General features: G+C 37.2%; 1 protein-coding gene across 5 annotated transcripts in view; it reads right to left on the bottom strand.

Moving 5' to 3' along the window:
* The window catches only part of ctbp1 (C-terminal binding protein 1), a 59,710-nt gene that overhangs the window by 16,877 nt on the left and 24,659 nt on the right, over window positions 1-18,174 (bottom strand). For 2 of the 5 annotated variants that reach the window (XM_008120192.3, XM_008120191.3), the window contains exon 2: window positions 3,832-3,986. In XM_008120192.3, coding sequence (XP_008118399.1) covers window positions 3,832-3,986 — 155 coding nt within the window. Of the gene's footprint in view, window positions 1-3,831; window positions 3,987-10,583; window positions 10,778-14,421; window positions 14,510-18,174 lie in introns of all 5 variants that reach the window. The other 3 variants (XM_008120193.3, XM_008120195.3, XM_008120196.3) reach the window with 3 other exon arrangements.

Here is an 18,174-nt window from a genome sequence, read left to right as displayed (position 1 = left end):
GTCTCCCACATAGACGCTCACCTCTGGAAAGAGAACACTGCTAGTGCAACCTGGTTCAATTAATTCATCTATGAGCATGTATTACCATTACATATTAGGGCAATGGAGAAAAATCTTAATGCTATTTATTTTGCTGAACAAAATTTTGTTTAGAACACATAATAACCATACAAGAATATTGCATGTGCCTTCAATGATACCTTTCTGTTTATCAATGTCAAGTTCATCCTCCATATCTCTGTAGCAGAGTTATCTATATCATTTATGAAAACAATACTTTGCATCAGACTTTAATATTTCAAAAGTAACAATTTGTTTAAACTACTTAATATGAAAATGCAATACTATTATGCAAATGAAAAATAAAGAAAAATTATCCTCAAATACTGTAGTTTTCAAACAAAAAAGAAAGGGAAAGGAAATAAAGGATGTACCCATAGACAGCTTTTACTAACAAAGATTAAAAGAAAAACAAGAAATAACATAAACATATGTGAAATAGAACATGCCTTTAAAAGACCTATATTTTCATTAGAGGTTTAGCACAATAATAGCCTCTAAAATACAGCCATTACTCTCTTTTATGCAATGCTTTTACTTTGTAATTATATGTTTTCGTTAGGTACAATTAGCATCATGAAACATAATGTTCCAGATCAACCTATTTATCCTTACCAAAAGCTCACCATCAAATTTGATTATATGACATTTTGCATTTCCCACAAATCTTTTAACAGAAAATTAAGTGTAAACTAAAAAAATGGAATACTATGCAAGCAACATCAAGATATGTTATTGTACTTCCAAAAATATTATTTACTGTTTATTTACATAAAGAGAAATATAAGATCAATCAAGAATTTCCTGTCAACACTAATAATAGTTACAGTGTAACAAAGCCTCTTACTGACATACATTTCTTATTTCTGGAAAAGAATAAAAATATATCTGCAATGATCAAAGATATATCTACAATGATTAAAGATGCCACAAAAGCACGAACTTGCAGAAGTTGTACCAATCAGAGTTTGCAATATGCCACCAACTTTGTTTTCATTAAATTCTTTAGTCAGACCATTTGTGGTCTTCAAATGCAAAAGAATAGAGACAAAGGCTAAATTGCCCAGCTTTAGCTGCTTCCTTTCCTTCTGGACCATCTGCCCTCCATTTTCACACATTTTCTTCTGATTCACATATACCCCACATGGCAAGAGAAGCAACCTTACCTGATCACATACATCATAATGTTCTTCTCTGGCAGACCAGTGTGCACTCCTCCTATCCTCTTCCCTGTACCCAGTGGAATGGAAGTATAGGCCTGTAAAAGCCTGTATGCCTCACAGGCCATATTGCATAATAATTTCTGCTCTTGTCTCAGTTCTTTATACTTTAGCCCTGAACTTCTATCTGCATCATTTCCTAGAGCATGGGAGTTACTTTTGAATACCTTTTTGTACTATCTCTCCAAAAGGAGATCATACATGATTAGTTACATAAAGAATAGGAAAGACTCGTATTTTGGGCTAATGGGAAAAGAGAATTGTTGGGAAAATAAATTAATCTTCCTATTACTGTGGGGATTGAAGGTACTGTAACTCAAAGGGAAGAATGGAGTTCAAGGGAGTGGCAACTGATGTCCTATTCCCTACTAATGAATATGTTCCAACTTGGCTCCACAACACCATAATTTCTAGCATATAGAAGTAGGAGAACCATCCAGCCCAGTACTCTCAACTGCTGCTTGCAGGTGCTGGTTGAGTAGAGGTGAGTGCCAGGAAAATAAGCACATCTGCAGGCTGGGCACTTTATAAATTAGGGATTTGCAATATTAGAACAATTGGCCTTCCTAATGCATATGTACCTGTGGAATAAAAAAAAACTCCATGTCTCTATAAAGAAGCAGAATTCACATTATTGGGTAATAAAGGACTAGAAAATATTTCCACACACAGTGTCAAAAAGAAGAAGACTGGGTCATCTCTAAGCTATGAAGATCACAGAAAACAGTGTGATCCCTGCTCTAGGGCAGACAAATGGACTGAGATCAAGAGGACTACGTTAGCATCACCACCTCTGTCTTAAATGGATTAAGGTGCAATTTGATCAGTTTGATCAATTTCTGACTTAATGCACACTTACGACTAAAGAAGCCACATCCTTAGTTGGTAAAGGGTAAAGATGATTGCCATCAGAATAAATGTTATCCAGAAAATTCATACACCTATACTGGACTGAAAAACTTCCGAGAGCCTTTGACAAGTGATAAAGTAAAGAGAGTGATGCCATGCAAAACTGTAAACACCCCCTGAAGTACACTTCCACTTAATACAGGAAATAAATGTGACATTTCTCTAAAAAGGTCAGCCATTATCAGTTCTCAGAAATACAACTAATTTCTTCAGCAAAGACGAAATCATACATCAGATAGTCCGATAAATAAACTACAGATCAGGACCAGTTTATGTTTTCCAAATGTGGAAGTAGAACAGAGTCAAGGTAGTTTGATCTGAATGGACGACAAGCTTGCCATAATGGTAGAACCCTGAAACTTCCTTGCAAATTCTTCACCTAGGCCTATGTTCCAAAGTATGGTTGTGTTGTTCTAAAGGGGAATACTTTGCATTTATATACCACATGCCAATTGTCCACAATAGTTCATGAGAGCTATCTCAATAGTTTCTACAATAGTTCTGTTGCAATGTTTTCTTTTAAAAGAAAGGCACATAGGGGTCCCCAAACTAAGACCCGCATATCTGGTGCAGCCCTCCAAGGTCATTTACCTGGCCCCCATCCTAAACTTTAGACTTAGGGTCGGCCTAAGTTTTTACTTACCGAATTTACTTGAAGGCATGCAACAACAATCCTAATTAACTTGATTATCTCATTAGCCAAAAGCTGGCCCACACTTCCAACTGAAATACTGGTAAGTTTGTTGTTTTATGGAGATTTTTTGCATTACAAATAAAATATATTCAGTGTGCATAGGAATTGGTTCCTGATTTTTTTTTCCAAACTATAGTCTGGCCTCCCAACAGTCTGAGGGACCATAAATTGGCCCTCTGTTTAAAAGGTTTCAGGATCCCTGACCTAATAACAAGATCTACACAAAGCCAACCAGAATTCCTGGCTTCATACTCTTAAACCAATCTGAAATCCTCATTTACTCAGGCTGCCTACACATATTCAGCTATTGTTGCAACCAGCTGGAGCAGCCACAAAGAACTAGGCTGTAGAGGAAGGCTTCTGGGCCCCCCAACAGCTGTCTTTCCAACCAGAAAAGGATAATCAAAGAGCCATTCGTGAGCTCCAAATACAGGCAAGGTTTGACACTGCAGCTGTACAAGGAGAAATAATACTGCACATCAAGGTTTCTGTTGTAGTTCTTTTTTCTGACCTTGACATTTAAGAAAGCAGAAATATATTCTTCCCTGGAGTCTGATTACAGACTCCTCCCCGCATTCCCTACCACCCTCCCAAACCCCTACAACAATCCTACCCTTCCCCCCTAATTTTAGTTCATACCCTTATCACTTCCCATTCATGTTCCCAATCCTGTGGTACCCTACCCCTTCCCTTCCCTCCCCACCCAGACTACCAAGACTTATCCCTCCCCTTTCTTTCCCTTTAGTTATCAATATTGTAATTCCTGATTTTTTAAAATAAATATCATTATTAAAAAGAAAGAAAGCAGAAAGGCTTGTCAACTGAAGTATTTCTCCAGGTATAACTTAGATATTATGAAAATGGAGGACCCATAGTGTTCTAATGCATTAGTAAGAACACAACACTTACTATGCATAAATAAATGTTTAAAGAAATTTTCAGAATTACCTTTTCATGAATTTCCTGTGTGGATTGTGCATCACAAAATGCCACTGTGGCTACGTCTTTCAAGATTGGCATTTCTACTGTACAGTCCCTGCCATCCAACAGTGCGACCAAAGGGCGTGGGTGCATAGGCCCATTCATGATTGGTGGTCGAATGCCTAAAACAAAAAAGGACAGTGTTTTATGCACACACACTAAATTTCATGTTAAAGTGGTATAATGCAGATACAATAATTCTTCTAGGCTGGTAGAGACATGCTACTAGAAGAAATGATAAAGAAACAGCAATGGGATGGTTGGTAGAAGCAAAGGAAAATTAGTCAACTTATGCCAAGATGACTTATTAAGAAAATAGACCGTACAAGGTCTCACCCAGGTTTAGTCTGAACTCTGGATAAAAAAAAGACTGTCACCTGAGGATATTTCCCACCATAGTAACATTTATAAAAGGCCATTAAGCTAAAGGCTTGGGCAAGTAAAAGATCAGGCAGAAAACTATATCCACAAGCTCTCAGTTTAATTTACATATGACTAACAAAGTGAGGAAGCAAGTTTGCAATTTTTATCATAGAACAAGAAACAATGGTTACTGAAGTTCTCATCAATGTTGTTTTTAATAAAATCCATGTCATTATGTGCACCTGTCATAAGGTTCCACCAGCTGGAGCAACTATTGCTGGTGGACTTGAAGGATTTGTCAGAGGGGGATTGGCTTTGCCTTCCTTGGGGGCTGAGAGAATGTGACTTGCCAATGTCACCAACTGGGTTTCCTTGGCTCAATGCAGATTTGACCCCTGGTCTCCAGAGTCCTACTCTATGACAAATTGTGTAATGTGGTTTTAGTCTGTTTAAAGTATAATTTAACCGTGACCCCTTATTGAAAATATATTGTCTGAGAAATGAATATGAAAGACTAATAGATGAAAGTATTGCACTGTATGCAACAAACACTTGCAATTTTCCACCTGTATATGTATATTTGAATGAATGAAAATAAACATTATATATATAAAAGTATAATTTGATAGTTTAAACTTTTTAATTGCTTTAACTTGTTTCAATTGATTTTACGTGTATAGCCCATACCCCCCAGATCTTATGATACAGAACAGCATATTTTAATACATAAATGTGAAGGTCTTACTATAAAAACCCCACACATGCACACAAAAGCAACTCTAAAAGAAATAAGTTTTAAGTGTAGTAATAAGCAGTAACTTAAGACAAAAAGAATGGTAGATAATCATGAAATATTAGCAGCAGGAGTAGGAAAAAAGAGCTTCCTTTTGAATTGTTATATCTGGAGGGAAGATTTAAAGTCTTTCCATTTTCTTGTGTGTCTGTGAAGGGGGTAGGTGCTCCTTTTTTTACAATACAAAAGAACACAGATTTCCCATTGCAATATGTGCTGCCAGGTGGAAAATACTCTAAATTACATATGGTTAAAACGTGATGTTGGGTATGGGAGATGAATGTGATTTGTGAAGTCTATAGTACAAAACAGCATCTAATAAACACCACCAAGTTTGGTTAAACAGGACTGCATACAATCTGCTCTGCCATATACCCTCCAAATGTACCAATTTTATTTATATTTCTACATAAAATAAATATTTACTTTAATGGACTCTGAACATGCAACTCTCGATTTAATTACCCCAGAATAATTCGAACCATGATTTCTTAATCTCCTTCTTAACATGATTTCAAAATCTAGTTAAGAACTAAAACGTTGAAGCTAAATTATATTGATGTAATATGCAACTGCTTGTTGTAAATGATTCATATTCTGTTGTATATCAGAATTAAAACACATGATGTGAATCATAATATGTCTATGATCAAGATTTTTTAATGGAAATTTTTAAGATCCTGGTTTTCTTTTCCTTTTTTTTAAAGGTGCCTGAATTTATGTAATTTAATACCATCCAAAGAAAACAGGTTAACTAAAGGGTGGATAGGTCCTCTGAAACATAGTAGCTCATGAATATTATTCCCACATATTTCCAGATTATCCCCAACTGAACAGGGTGCTAAGGCATCTCACTCTTTGCCAACAGTAGCTAAGTTGACGATGGAGGATGCTTCTGGTTGAGAAAGCTGATGCTTCCGAGTTTAAGTTATACTAGGTCTGAAAATCTGTACAGGATGCAAAATCTACTGTCTACAGGCTGAGTACTGGGTCTGACCCTAATTTTTTTTTCTACTGATGACCACAGTGGCAATGAAAATGACTTCAGTTATGGAATAAAGGACTGAAGGAGAGATCACACTATTTGCATGATCCTACTATATTTGCTGCAAAAAAAGAAAAAGGGCAGAGACAAGGCTGAGAGGAGACATGATAGCCATGTACAAATACGTGAAGGGAAGTCATAGGGAGAAGGGAGCAAGCTTATTTTCTGCTGCCCTGCAGACTAGGACATGGAACAATGGCTTCAAACTATAGGAAAGGAGATTCCACCTGAACATCAGGAAGAACTTCCTCACTGTGAGGGCTGTTCGGCAGTGGAACTCTCTCCCCCTGGGCTGTGGTGGAGGCTCCTTCTTTGGAAGCTTTTAAGCAGAGGCTGGATGGCCATCTGTCGGGGGTGCTTTGAATGCGATTTCCTGCTTCTTAGCGGGGGGTTGGACTAGATGGCCCATGAGGTCTCTTCCAACTCTACTATTCTATGATTCTATGATTCTCTCCTCTATATTCAAGCTTTCCTAAAATTCAGACAGCAACACATGACATACTTATCAATGTTCTTGATTGTAAAGAAGATGGAAATAGAGGACTGGCATGTGCTCTGAAGGTGGAGAAAAAACACTATAGTCTGGGATTTGAGTGCCCCATCCTCTTTGAAATGTTGATTGTTTGCATAAACCAAAGCCACAATTGCCCTGCCCACAAATCCTCAGACTTAAGAGAGTTCTCCAATTACATGGCTTCCATATATCATTACATCTGAGAGTTCAATTACTATGGTGTACTGAAAATGAGATGTCTCATGAAGATTTCTCCAATAGGATCCATCGCAGAATTGCAGCATAACCACAAACTCTGGGCTAGTACTGTCAAAACACTGAGAACTAATGAAAGCAAGGACACTTTTTTGTTCCTACACATTGACTGATCAGGAATAGGCAGAGCTCAGAAATCAAAACAGAAACAGATTTATTAACCAATGGGCCTAGGCAATAAATATAATCATATCTATAATTACACTTTTAATTTGCATCTTGACTTCCTGCTGTTTAGATGCTGGCAGTTTTCTTGAAAACCAAGAAGTTTTCTTTCCTGGTCAGACAACAACCATTTGAGAGCCAGTATGAGCATATGGAGAGCGTCAACATTTTCAGACCCATAGCTATCTTGAAACCCAGTTTGAAAGATTAGACCTTTTTAAATACACACCATTTAAACTTCAACATCTCAATACACAACCAGTCTCCTTCTTCCAAGGAGTCCTACCCAATCTTTCATCCCTAGTCATGGACAAAATGTCAGGCTGTGGTTTAATGGATTCACACTACCTTAACACTTATGCAATTTGGCTGGATGGCGATCCGTTTTTGGTACCCGAATTTCGTTGAATACCCAGATCCGTTTTCAAGAGCCTCCTGAAAATTGGCTAATGGAATAATCTGTTTTTGGCTTGGCAGCCAAAAGATCCAGGAAGATCTGGCCCATTGGTGGCAATGGAGAACTCACAAGGTTCCCCCTTCCGTTCCTGGGATCTTTTCCTTTCTTTCTTTCAAGGGGTTAAGGAAGCATCCTTCAAGGGAGTCTGGGTTTGAGGAATGGGGTTAAGAAAGCACCCTTCCTGGGCTCCTTTTCCTTCTTCCTTTCAAGGAACCCTGGGTTTGAGTAATAGAATAGAAGAGAAGAAGCTGCACCCGGCAGCTGCATCGGCTGTTTCGGGTGAAAAACGCATGGTGGCTGCGCCCTTGACATTATGTCCGTCCAGAGAAACCGAACAAGCCGAAGACAAACAGCTAAAATGGATCCATGCACAAGTCTAATAGATAGGCTGTGTTACAGTTGGGGCTAAGCTGGAAGTATGTGGGAATAATGTTAATGAGCTATTATGTTTCATAGGACTTATCTGTCCTTTAGTTAGCCAGTTTTCTTTGGAAGATATTAACAAAACTCCAAATCCCAATTACACTAATTCACTGCATATCTCAGTGAATCTTAGCCCATTCTTAAACTTACAAGGGTGTTTTCTTCCTGAATTTGCCTACAAAAATTACTTTTTACATCAAAATGATTATTGTTTCTGTCCAACCTTTGTTTTCTTTCTTTTATTATTCTAATTCTAATTCCCTTTTCCTGTCATCTGCCTTCAGGACTTTCTTTTCTTTTTCCAATTTTCCTCTCCATGTTCACTTTTCCCCTCCACCCTTCTTTCCTCTTTTTTCCCAATTGCCATTCTCAGAAGAGGGACACAATATTTTCCAGTACATTAATATCTCCCACTACTGAAGTTCACATATGGCAGCAATAATGAAATAATAACTTGTAAACCTCTTATCAACATACTCAGAATGCCCTATGAAATTAAGCGTCACAGTGGGAAATGGGGCTGTAACTTAGAGGCAATGGCTTAAATATGGGTAGGCAATCATCAGGGATCACATTAGTTCTTTAACCATCTTGAAGGGTCACTCCCCAGTGTCCACTGACCTAAAAAGATATTTAGCAGTAGCCTCAAATGTCCTGAATCACTTTCTGTTAGGAAAAAGAAAGCCTATCCTGGACCTAAAGAAGATATGTGGGGAAAACATAGCAAACCCATACCCATAGCTCTTAGAAAGAATCTGACGGCACTTTTTCAATTCTTTCAAAAACTAGGGGCCCTGCAAGAAATACAGGCAGTTCCTGGGTTATGAACTTACGAACAACACATAGTTATGAACAGACCTCTCCCCTCCCTTCCTGCCATGAAATCTGCTGCTGAGCTAAGGAATGTCTGTATTGCTCCACCAACACCCTTTTTCTTCCTATCAATATGTCTCCAAAACCCTTTCCTCTTTCTTCCTATTGATCTCTCCAAACTCCTTTTCCTCTTTCTTCCTATCAGACTTTCCAGACCCCTTTTCGCTGTTCTTTCTATCCATCTCTCCAAACTCCTTTTCCTATTTCTTCCTATCGATATCTCCCTCGTCCTCCCTGTATCTCTCCACCTCCTTTCCTTCATGTCTGACATCACTTTTAATTGCCCTGGCTCAATACTATGCAATGATGGGATTTGTAGTTTGGTGAGGCAGCAGCCTTCTTTGGTAGAGAAGGCTAAAGACCTTGTAAAACTATAGCTTCCAGGATCTCATAGTAATGAACAAGGTCAGTTAAAATGGTGTCAAACTGCATTCATCCCACAGCATAATTACATCCCAAGGAAGCTGGTGCAGGATAAACAGCGGAGGCTCCTTAAGGGAAGAGTTACCTATTTCTATGGTTTTCCTTTCAATTGCTTGGAAGCTATGAGTTTTTTTTTAAAAGGATTCTAATCACACAGGAACTATAATGTGCACTTTTTATTTATTTATTTATTTTTACAAAATTGAACTTTTGGCTAGACCTGTTCCAACTTACAAACAAATTTATTTATTTATTTACAGCATTTATATTCCGCCCTTCTCACCCCGAAGGGGACTCAGGGCGGATCACATTACACATATAGGCAAACATTCAATGCATTTTAACATAGAACAAAGACAAGACAAACATAGGCTCCGAGCGGGCCTCGAACTCATGACCTCCTGGTCAGAGTGATTCATTGCAGCTGGTTACAGCTGGCTTGCTCTCCAGCCTGCGCCACAGCCCGAGCCCATGCAACTTAAGAATGAACCTACAGAACTTATCTTGTCTTTAACCTGGGGCTGTCTGTACTTGAGTTGATCTGACTCTGCCTTAAGCCCTGGGACCTCTTAATTCATTCCTGATTAAAAGATGGTTGGAAGAAAGGACAGGCCATATTCTTTTCTCTGGTGGATTTAGGTGATTTTCTAGCACAGCCAGTTGGTTACTCTCACATTTTTTTCAAAAAACCCTTCCCTCTTTTCATCAAATTGATACCTAATGACTCTAGGAATGAATATCTTAAGCTTTTAGAAGTTGGAAAACTACAGCCCATGATGTGCTTTTTAAATCCAAGTACAGAAATGGATACAGAATTAGAAAAGAAGCTCGAAAGTCAGTCTATCAGAATCTCAAGCAGTAATCCTTCCTTCCATCTTTCCTAAAAAGACAGGGCATCTGGCAAATGCTAAGCCATTTGGAAACACCTGGTTCTTTCACACATTATCTAGAAAAGTCAATTCATAGATCCAGTTCAAATGTAACATTAAACCTGATTTAGCATTAAGTGAACTACACAAACCCTGCCTTTGAGCACAGATGTGAGGAGAAATAAAGCATCTGTTTCCATAGCTCTTTTTTACATTTCAACTCAAGGCAGCTATAGGCCAGAGTTTGATTCTGGCTAATCAAACCAGTTTAAGATAGTCTTTATTTCCATATACTCAGACATAACAGAGGCCCTTGTAGCTCCACATTGTGTCTAAAAAGACTAAAAGACATATATGGCCAAACATCTGGTCTTCAACTCAAACCATCAAATCCCTAAGATAAAGCACAAGCCTTCATACACCAACACAAATTAGAATTTTATGTTCAATGTTTTGACACACATTTCCTTGAATACAAACCCAAAGTTGATTAAAAACAGTTATACACTAATTCCAGAGTTCCAGGAACCCCTACCAACCTGACATCTCTTAAATTGGGTTTCAGTTTCTGTGTCATTAATTCAACTTCTCAGCTATTTACAATCTTCAGCTTGGAAGGTAATACAGCAACATGTCTTTAATTTTTCGTTCAGCCTCCTGCAATCTTGAACCAAAGCTTTAAAACTTCTTAGTCACTGCAACCTCTGAATCTTGGGTTGAATTCAATTTTTTACTAAAAATTAAAAAAAACAAAAAAATACAGTAAGACAACATGAAGAATTCGATAATTGTCAAAACCTGGAGATTCAAACTAAAAAGCTCCTACTGAATCTATTCAATTGCACATTGCCATCATCCACTAACATTCCACTGAAAACAGCAGAACACAAAAACAAATCATCATCGCATCACCTTCTTCCCCTGCAGCCCCAGGAGAGGTTAACATCTAAAATCTGTAGGCATGCTATGGAAAAGGTATGGAGGGCCAAACAAGCACTCTCACTCTTAAAGAATTTTTGCTGAGACACGTAGGAAGGCAGAAAGGGAGGTGGGGCAAAACAGGAACTGCTGGATAGGTTAGACAAGAACAAGAGGAGTGGGTAACAAGTAACCATGACATTAGTTATATACTGGTATGTATTCTCTGCACAGCACATTCTTCATACAGTCTTTGCAACCTATTTTAGAGAAACAGTCAAAAATGGTGTACAAACATATTTCTTATATGCACCAACAATTCAGTACACATTTTACAACTGCCCAGAAATACACCACAGGAATGAGAAAATCTGCCTTACAAAAACCACTTACAAATACAGGACCTATTACAAACAGGGAGAAAATGATTACTGCAGCTGTATAAACTAAAGATATACTGAGATGCCTTTATTTTGAACTCACAGGATTAAGTCCCTAACGTTTTGCAAGTGTATTATTATTTAGTTTAAACCAATTTAACAATTCAATAGTTAAATATTGTAACTATACAAATTGCCACTGACAAAACAGATAACCCTCTCTCCCATGAAAACCCATGATCCACAGTCAACATTTGACCAATACCAAAATTCGTTGTATTTGTGCTGCTGTATTTAGCATACCATGTTTCCCCAAAAATAGACAGTGTCTTCTATTAATTTTTGCTCTCAAAGATGTGCTAGGTCTTATTTTCAGGGGATGTCTTATTTTTCCATGAAGAAAAATTCATATTTGTTGTTCAACAAAAATGAACATTTATTATATACTGCACAATAGTTGTCATCACAAACCAGCATAACCAGACAAACTGTGACTCCTATAAATAATTTCTTGTTACTTCCATTATTTCCATGTAAAACAGTCTATGGTATGTACATTTACCGATCCTGCATGCTCTGGTGTTCTGCAGGAATGCTTCCAAACAAAAACCTTGCTAGGTCTTACTTTCAGGGGAGGCCTTATAACAATTCAGCAAAACCTCTACTAGGTCTTATTTTCGGGGAAACAGTGTAGTTGCTACCCAAATAAGAAATGAGCAACAAGTTCTACCTTTAAGCATTAAGATTACAATTCTGAAATATTTCTATCCATCTCTATTTGGTTGTTACTATAGAAAAGAAGCTATCATTCATCATGCAAATTATTTCAAAGTAAGCATAAACATTTTCTGAATTGATAGGCATACAAAGATATCTACCACTTCTGCCACCAGCAGAACCTTTTCTACAAGGAAGAAAAATTTGAACAAAACCTCAAAAATGTTAACCTGTGTTGACTGCTTGTAGCCATCAATTTATAGAAGTATGCATTATCATGTAACTTTAAGTCATTTAAAGCAGTTGAAGAAAATCTGTGATATATATAAAATATTCCATACCCTTCTAAAGTGACTGCCTATATCAAAAAATAGAAGCAACTGAACCAACTGTTAAAAACGTTAAATCAATTCAGTTTATTTCCTCATTTAGTGAAAGACTGGAGTTCAAGACATGACATGTCCCACTCTCATTTTCTTCTGCAATTACATTACAAATAATCAGTTTGGGTGTGAACAATGGCCTTATCGTTTGGTAATCTACTGCTGAAGAGTTAAATCATCGTTTTTTTGAATGAAAAGTTCCAATTCATAAACAAAATCTCCATCACACCTTGAAATGACCACAGCATTGCTTCTGCACTGTTTCCGCTTAAACATAAGCTAGTTGTAAGAACTACTCAGATGTCTTTTAAGAAATATTTCTGTGCTTTAGGCACTAGCTTAATGCATAAAAATACAGGTAAAATGCACCAATCATATACTTCAAATCTTTTATACCACGGCCCAAATCCAATAAAACATAGTGACACTAAAGTGCTAATAACAATGTGGATATCATTTAGGTTCAACTAAATCACTCGTTAGCCTCAATGGCATTTGGTCACAACTACCTTTTTCTCTGGTTTTGGCCAATAGCACATCAACACACATCTGGATGGATTCAAATACACAGTTTAAAATTAGAATTGAAAATAACTTACACAGTATATTTCGATAGACCACTATAAAATCGTTTCTTTTTTTCTCCCCAGTCCCCTTTTAATTGTTTCAACATTACAACATCTTGCTTACACTTAGTTTCAATTGGTGCTCATACTTATACACACTTTATTTCCATGTAACATTAATGTTCTTTCTCTTTTTATACACCCTTCTCTTAAAAAGGGTCACACGCTTCACCTTCTAGATCTCTCTATGCTAGTTCTTTTCTCCTTTTACAACAACAAAAACCATCAATTCTTTAAAACTCAGAATTGACAAGCCTTTCTCTTCTTCAAGCAAAAAGTGAATGAAAGGTTTCCAGTCTTTTTGAAAAGTTTTCAATATCCCTTCTTTAAGTAGACATGTTAATTTGTCCATTTTAGCCAACTCCATATCCTCCATTGTTGGCATTATTGTACTCTTCTATTTCTGTGTGTATAGCAGTCTGCCTGCTATGGTCATATATTGGCATAGTCTATCCTGGTTATTTTTGTCAATCAGACCAAATAAAAACGTCTCAGGTTTTAGCTGATGTTTTCCCCTAACATTTTCTGAATCATTGTATTTAAATCCAGTATTTCTTGGCATGTTTACATGTCCACCAAATATGATAGAAGGACCCCACTTGTTCTTTACATTTCTAGCAAATACTGGAACTCTATTTATATATCTTTGACAGCTTTTCAGGTATCATATACTATGATACATCATGTTATAGAAATTCTCTTTCAAGTTATAGCCTAACATGAATTGTAACCCTTTATTCCACATTTTCTCCCATTGTCACAACATGATATTGTGCCCAACATTTTGTGCCCATTTTATCATGCATTCTTCAACTTGCTCATCTGCCATTTCCCATTTCAATAACATTTTATACATCACACATAATTGTAACTCAAATTCCGATTTGCTTATTTCAAAACTTAATGACTGCTTGCCTTGTCTAAATCTTTTTGTTAACTGTAAATAAGAAAACCACTGGAAACAAAACCCTCTGCAATTAATTGTTCTCTTGTTTTAATTCTATATTCTACATGTATATTTTATAGGAGATCTTGATAAATGTTAACCATTTCTTCTTACCTTGTGTCTCTTTTCTATAAAATGCTTCTTGGACCGACACCCACCCTGGGATCTTTGGGCATAAGATTGATTTATATATTTTCTATATTTGTAGTAAAGCATGTCTAACATAATGGTTTTTGAAATCCACATTCACTTTCACTTTATCATACCACATATATTCGTGCCAACCATATCTCAAGATCATGTCCCTCCAGTGTTAACATTACTCAACAAAACCCAATCTTATAAAAGCATTTCTCAATGCATTTGTCCAAAGGTCCACAACGTTGTAGGCCCAACATTTGACCTACCTTTCATTTTCTAACATCTGTTTGCAAAGTCCATGTAATTCTTTAATTTTCCTTTTTCCTCAAAACAAATGCTCGAATTCTCCTTTTTCTGAAAAATATATGAATGCCAAAAAAGCACAACACTCATGAGTAACCCTATAAATTACAAGCCAGCAAGAGTATGAAATGGAGATAATACTGTAAAAAGATGCTTAATTATCACACTTCTAGAAAAAAATATTCTGCACATGGATTCAACACAATTAACCCTAATAAAATTCCCTGCAAACACTGAACTTGATTTTGAAGCCTCTATATTAATGTACAATTAATCAAACCAGTTATATAAGTTAGCATATGATAATCAACATTTAAAAATAAATAGTACCAGATATATGGAGAATACTCAGGTTGACCTTTTGAATATGTCCCCTGCAGGGCTGTAGCCAGAAAAAAATTTCGGGAGGGGTTTTGAAAATTTCGGGGGGGGGGGGGGGGTTTGAACCCCTGACCCACCCGCCCCCCAGGTTCAGACCTGTCAATATATGCTTGAGATAGTGCCTGGAGGGACTCTTAATGTTTTACATCTCATAGACTTAGCATGAGGATTTGGTTAACCAGTTAAAATTCATGAGTAAACCAGGTTTTTTTTTAAAACTGAAAAATTTCGGGGGGGGGGGGGGGTTGAACCCCTAACCCCCCCCCCCTCGCTACAGACCTGGTCCCCTGTAACTTCTGGATTTTGTCCAGGTATTGCCCTTCAATAGATTTCTTCTAAATTGCTCCTTTGTCATATTTTTCTCATTACTACTAATCACATCTGGGAGGTGGTTCAAGAAAAACAACTTCAAGTTTACAGCTATTGTTACTGGTTTATTTAGTCAACTGACATATTTTTCTGTATATTAAATAGATGTGCAAGTGAGTTTTCATTTCAACATCAGAAATATACATTTGCATCGTATTCTATAGTAGTATCCTTTGCTTAAGATGTGATAGCTGTCATCACAGATATATAATTTTGTGAAGAAAGTTCTCACAAATAAGAAAAACATGCAGATAAATGCTACTGTAAACCGAGTAAGAAACCTGAAATGCAGCTTGATGCCATGGGTGGCATATTGAGAAGCACAAAGCAGAACACTGTTGGGATATGTGTAGCTAAAAAGTCAGCATGGTGTAATAGTTTGCGCATTGGATTATGCTTACAGTTCAAACACGGGCATGGAAACCCACTGGGTGACCTTGTGCAGGTCACTCTCTCTCAGTCTTAGAGGCAACCACCACCTCTTTGTACAAACCTTGCCAAAAATACCTGTGATAGGGTAATCTTAAGGTTATCGTAAGTCAGAAACAATTTGAACATACACAGCAACAACTGCTCCAACTGGTGGGACCTTAAGAAAAGCAGGCATTGTGGCATGAATCTTATTGAAAAACAAAACACTGATGAAAACAATATACAATAGTAACACACTGCTTTTAGCCATACATATTGTAAACAAAATTATTTGTATATTTTTCAGTTAGGAAAATTATATTTCAGCTGAATTTTTAACATTTTTGTAAGACGCTGGAAGACAGGCGATGTGAAAAATAAATAAATGCTCTCACGCTTTAGTAATTACAGCTGTTTTTTTAATGTCAAATGGTTCTCAGTATATTTTCTTCTGGGCTGCAAGAATCAGCACCAGTTTTAAAGCCAAAATGAGGACAGTTCTATAGAGTTTTAAAATTACCCATTACATTAAAATCAACCCTACTGTACCTTTTATGAATAATATTGTGTCAAGCTGCTATTTAAAGTCTGTGGGATTCAGTATCCATTTGTTGATGGGTGAGGTTTCTTCCACGGGAAAAGGCTTGAACATGTGCAAGTGTGCTAATAACTGCACAGTTGGGATGAGAGAGCCTGAGTTTTCACAACTATGTACGGAGGGGGAGAACTGACAAATGGAAGAAAGCCTGTTGGCCTGAGCACAACCATCAGCACCTGGACAAAACTGGCATGTTCACTCCATGAGCAGCATTATTCCTATGCAGTCAAACCCTTGTTAGCTCTACAGAGAGCAAAAAGCTAGGCACTCCAGTTGTGTTTTGTACTTCTTATTCTAAATGGCATATTCAGAACACTTTGCAGGGTTGATTTATCTAATTTGAGAGATGCATTTTTCTTTTCTTGAGACATTAGCTTATTTTTTTTTTCTTTTTCGCAAAGCTTTCACTATGATTCATCTCCCCCTTGGCTAAACCTGCTATTTGTGGCAGCAATGTTTCCAGTGGAATAATACCACAGTACGGTTGGTTAGAACAGCAAAAGAAAAAAAGTTACATTTCACAATTACAGCTTAAAACAGTTCCCCATCCCACACTAATCTACAATGCCATCTGAGCATATTATGGTTCTCTACAAGCAAAGCTTTCTGTCATTAAAAAGCTGCAGGCATGCTTATATAGAACGCACAGTACTTTTTTGCACAACAAAGAACAGGAGGTGGATTCAAACATTTACGAAGTGATGACTTAGTGGAATGGGCCATGTACCGATTCAGAATGCTAGCCAGAGGTACATAGGAACAAAGTGGCTTGCCTGTCAGATCATTGGTCCATCTAGTTCAGTATTGCCTCCATTGACAGGGCTCTCTAGTATTTCAGATATGACAACCTTGGGTAAACCATCCTCAATAGATGGCACTGGCAAATTCTCCCTGAACAAAGCCTGTCAAGAGATCCCCAGAAAAAGTTGACCCCTTGAGTCATCATAGGCCAGAAATTATTTGAAAGCAAACAAAAACAACAATACAGCAGTAACTGGAGATGCCTTGAACCTTTTCATGCAAAAATGTGCTCTACTGCTGAATTATGGGATTTCCCAACCAAGCAGGAAGAATACATTTACATGACTAAGAAAACACTATGAAATTCTTGAGGTTGCCATATGTGTAACTTGAAGGCATACAGGCATACAATCATTTTCTATTTTATTAAGAAAGTTGTTTTCGATTACTGTGTAAATTATCCTGACTGCAGTATACAAAATTGACACATATATTTGATCAAATAAATACATCAATATAGATACACAGCCAACAATTTATAAATGCTCCACTAAAATAGTCTCCGCCCCAAAGTTGGCTGACCCCTCTGTCTTTTTTTCATGCCCTACACATATTTTCTTCATGCCTTGAGGAGAAGAGGTAAACAAATAAGATGGGGGGGGATCAAAATGTCTAAAATAGTATGGATAGTATACTTATATGATGTATTTAGTACTATGACAAAATTCAGCAGACTCTAGAAACATTCAGGCACCTTCCCATAGCATTCAGGATAGCCTACTGCAACACATATGGCTGCTAACTTTCATTTTCTGAAGGAAGAAGTGAACACAAGGGTTTTGTAATGCTGTGATTCTCTTGGCAATCAAGCTCCATGGTGGTGGCAAGGAGGCCTGAATACTACTTATTGCCCACTCTTCAGTTCGAAATATCAGTTAAAAGTGATGCCTAAAATCAGGAGAAATAAATTTGGTTAAGTGTTCAGTCACTTGCCTAGTGCAAACTGTTGTTAAGGACCGTTATCAAAGAAAGATCAAGAATTCCACAGATGGAGGAGAAAGAGATGTTCCCTCCCTGCATCACATTAGGATTTGGGAGGAGGAACAGAGCTATAGCCTCCCAGGTAGTAAAATATTCTGTAGTCTACTAAATTCTGTGGACTTCTATACCATGCTAAGTAGCATAAAATGAACAACAAAGATAAATCAGGTGGGGT

This window comes from Anolis carolinensis, chromosome 3 (genome assembly GCF_035594765.1).
Source record: "Anolis carolinensis isolate JA03-04 chromosome 3, rAnoCar3.1.pri, whole genome shotgun sequence".
NCBI lineage: Eukaryota > Metazoa > Chordata > Lepidosauria > Squamata > Dactyloidae > Anolis > Anolis carolinensis.
The sequence above is the reverse complement of the archived record's forward strand: the minus strand, read 5'-3'. Positions and strand labels throughout refer to the sequence as shown.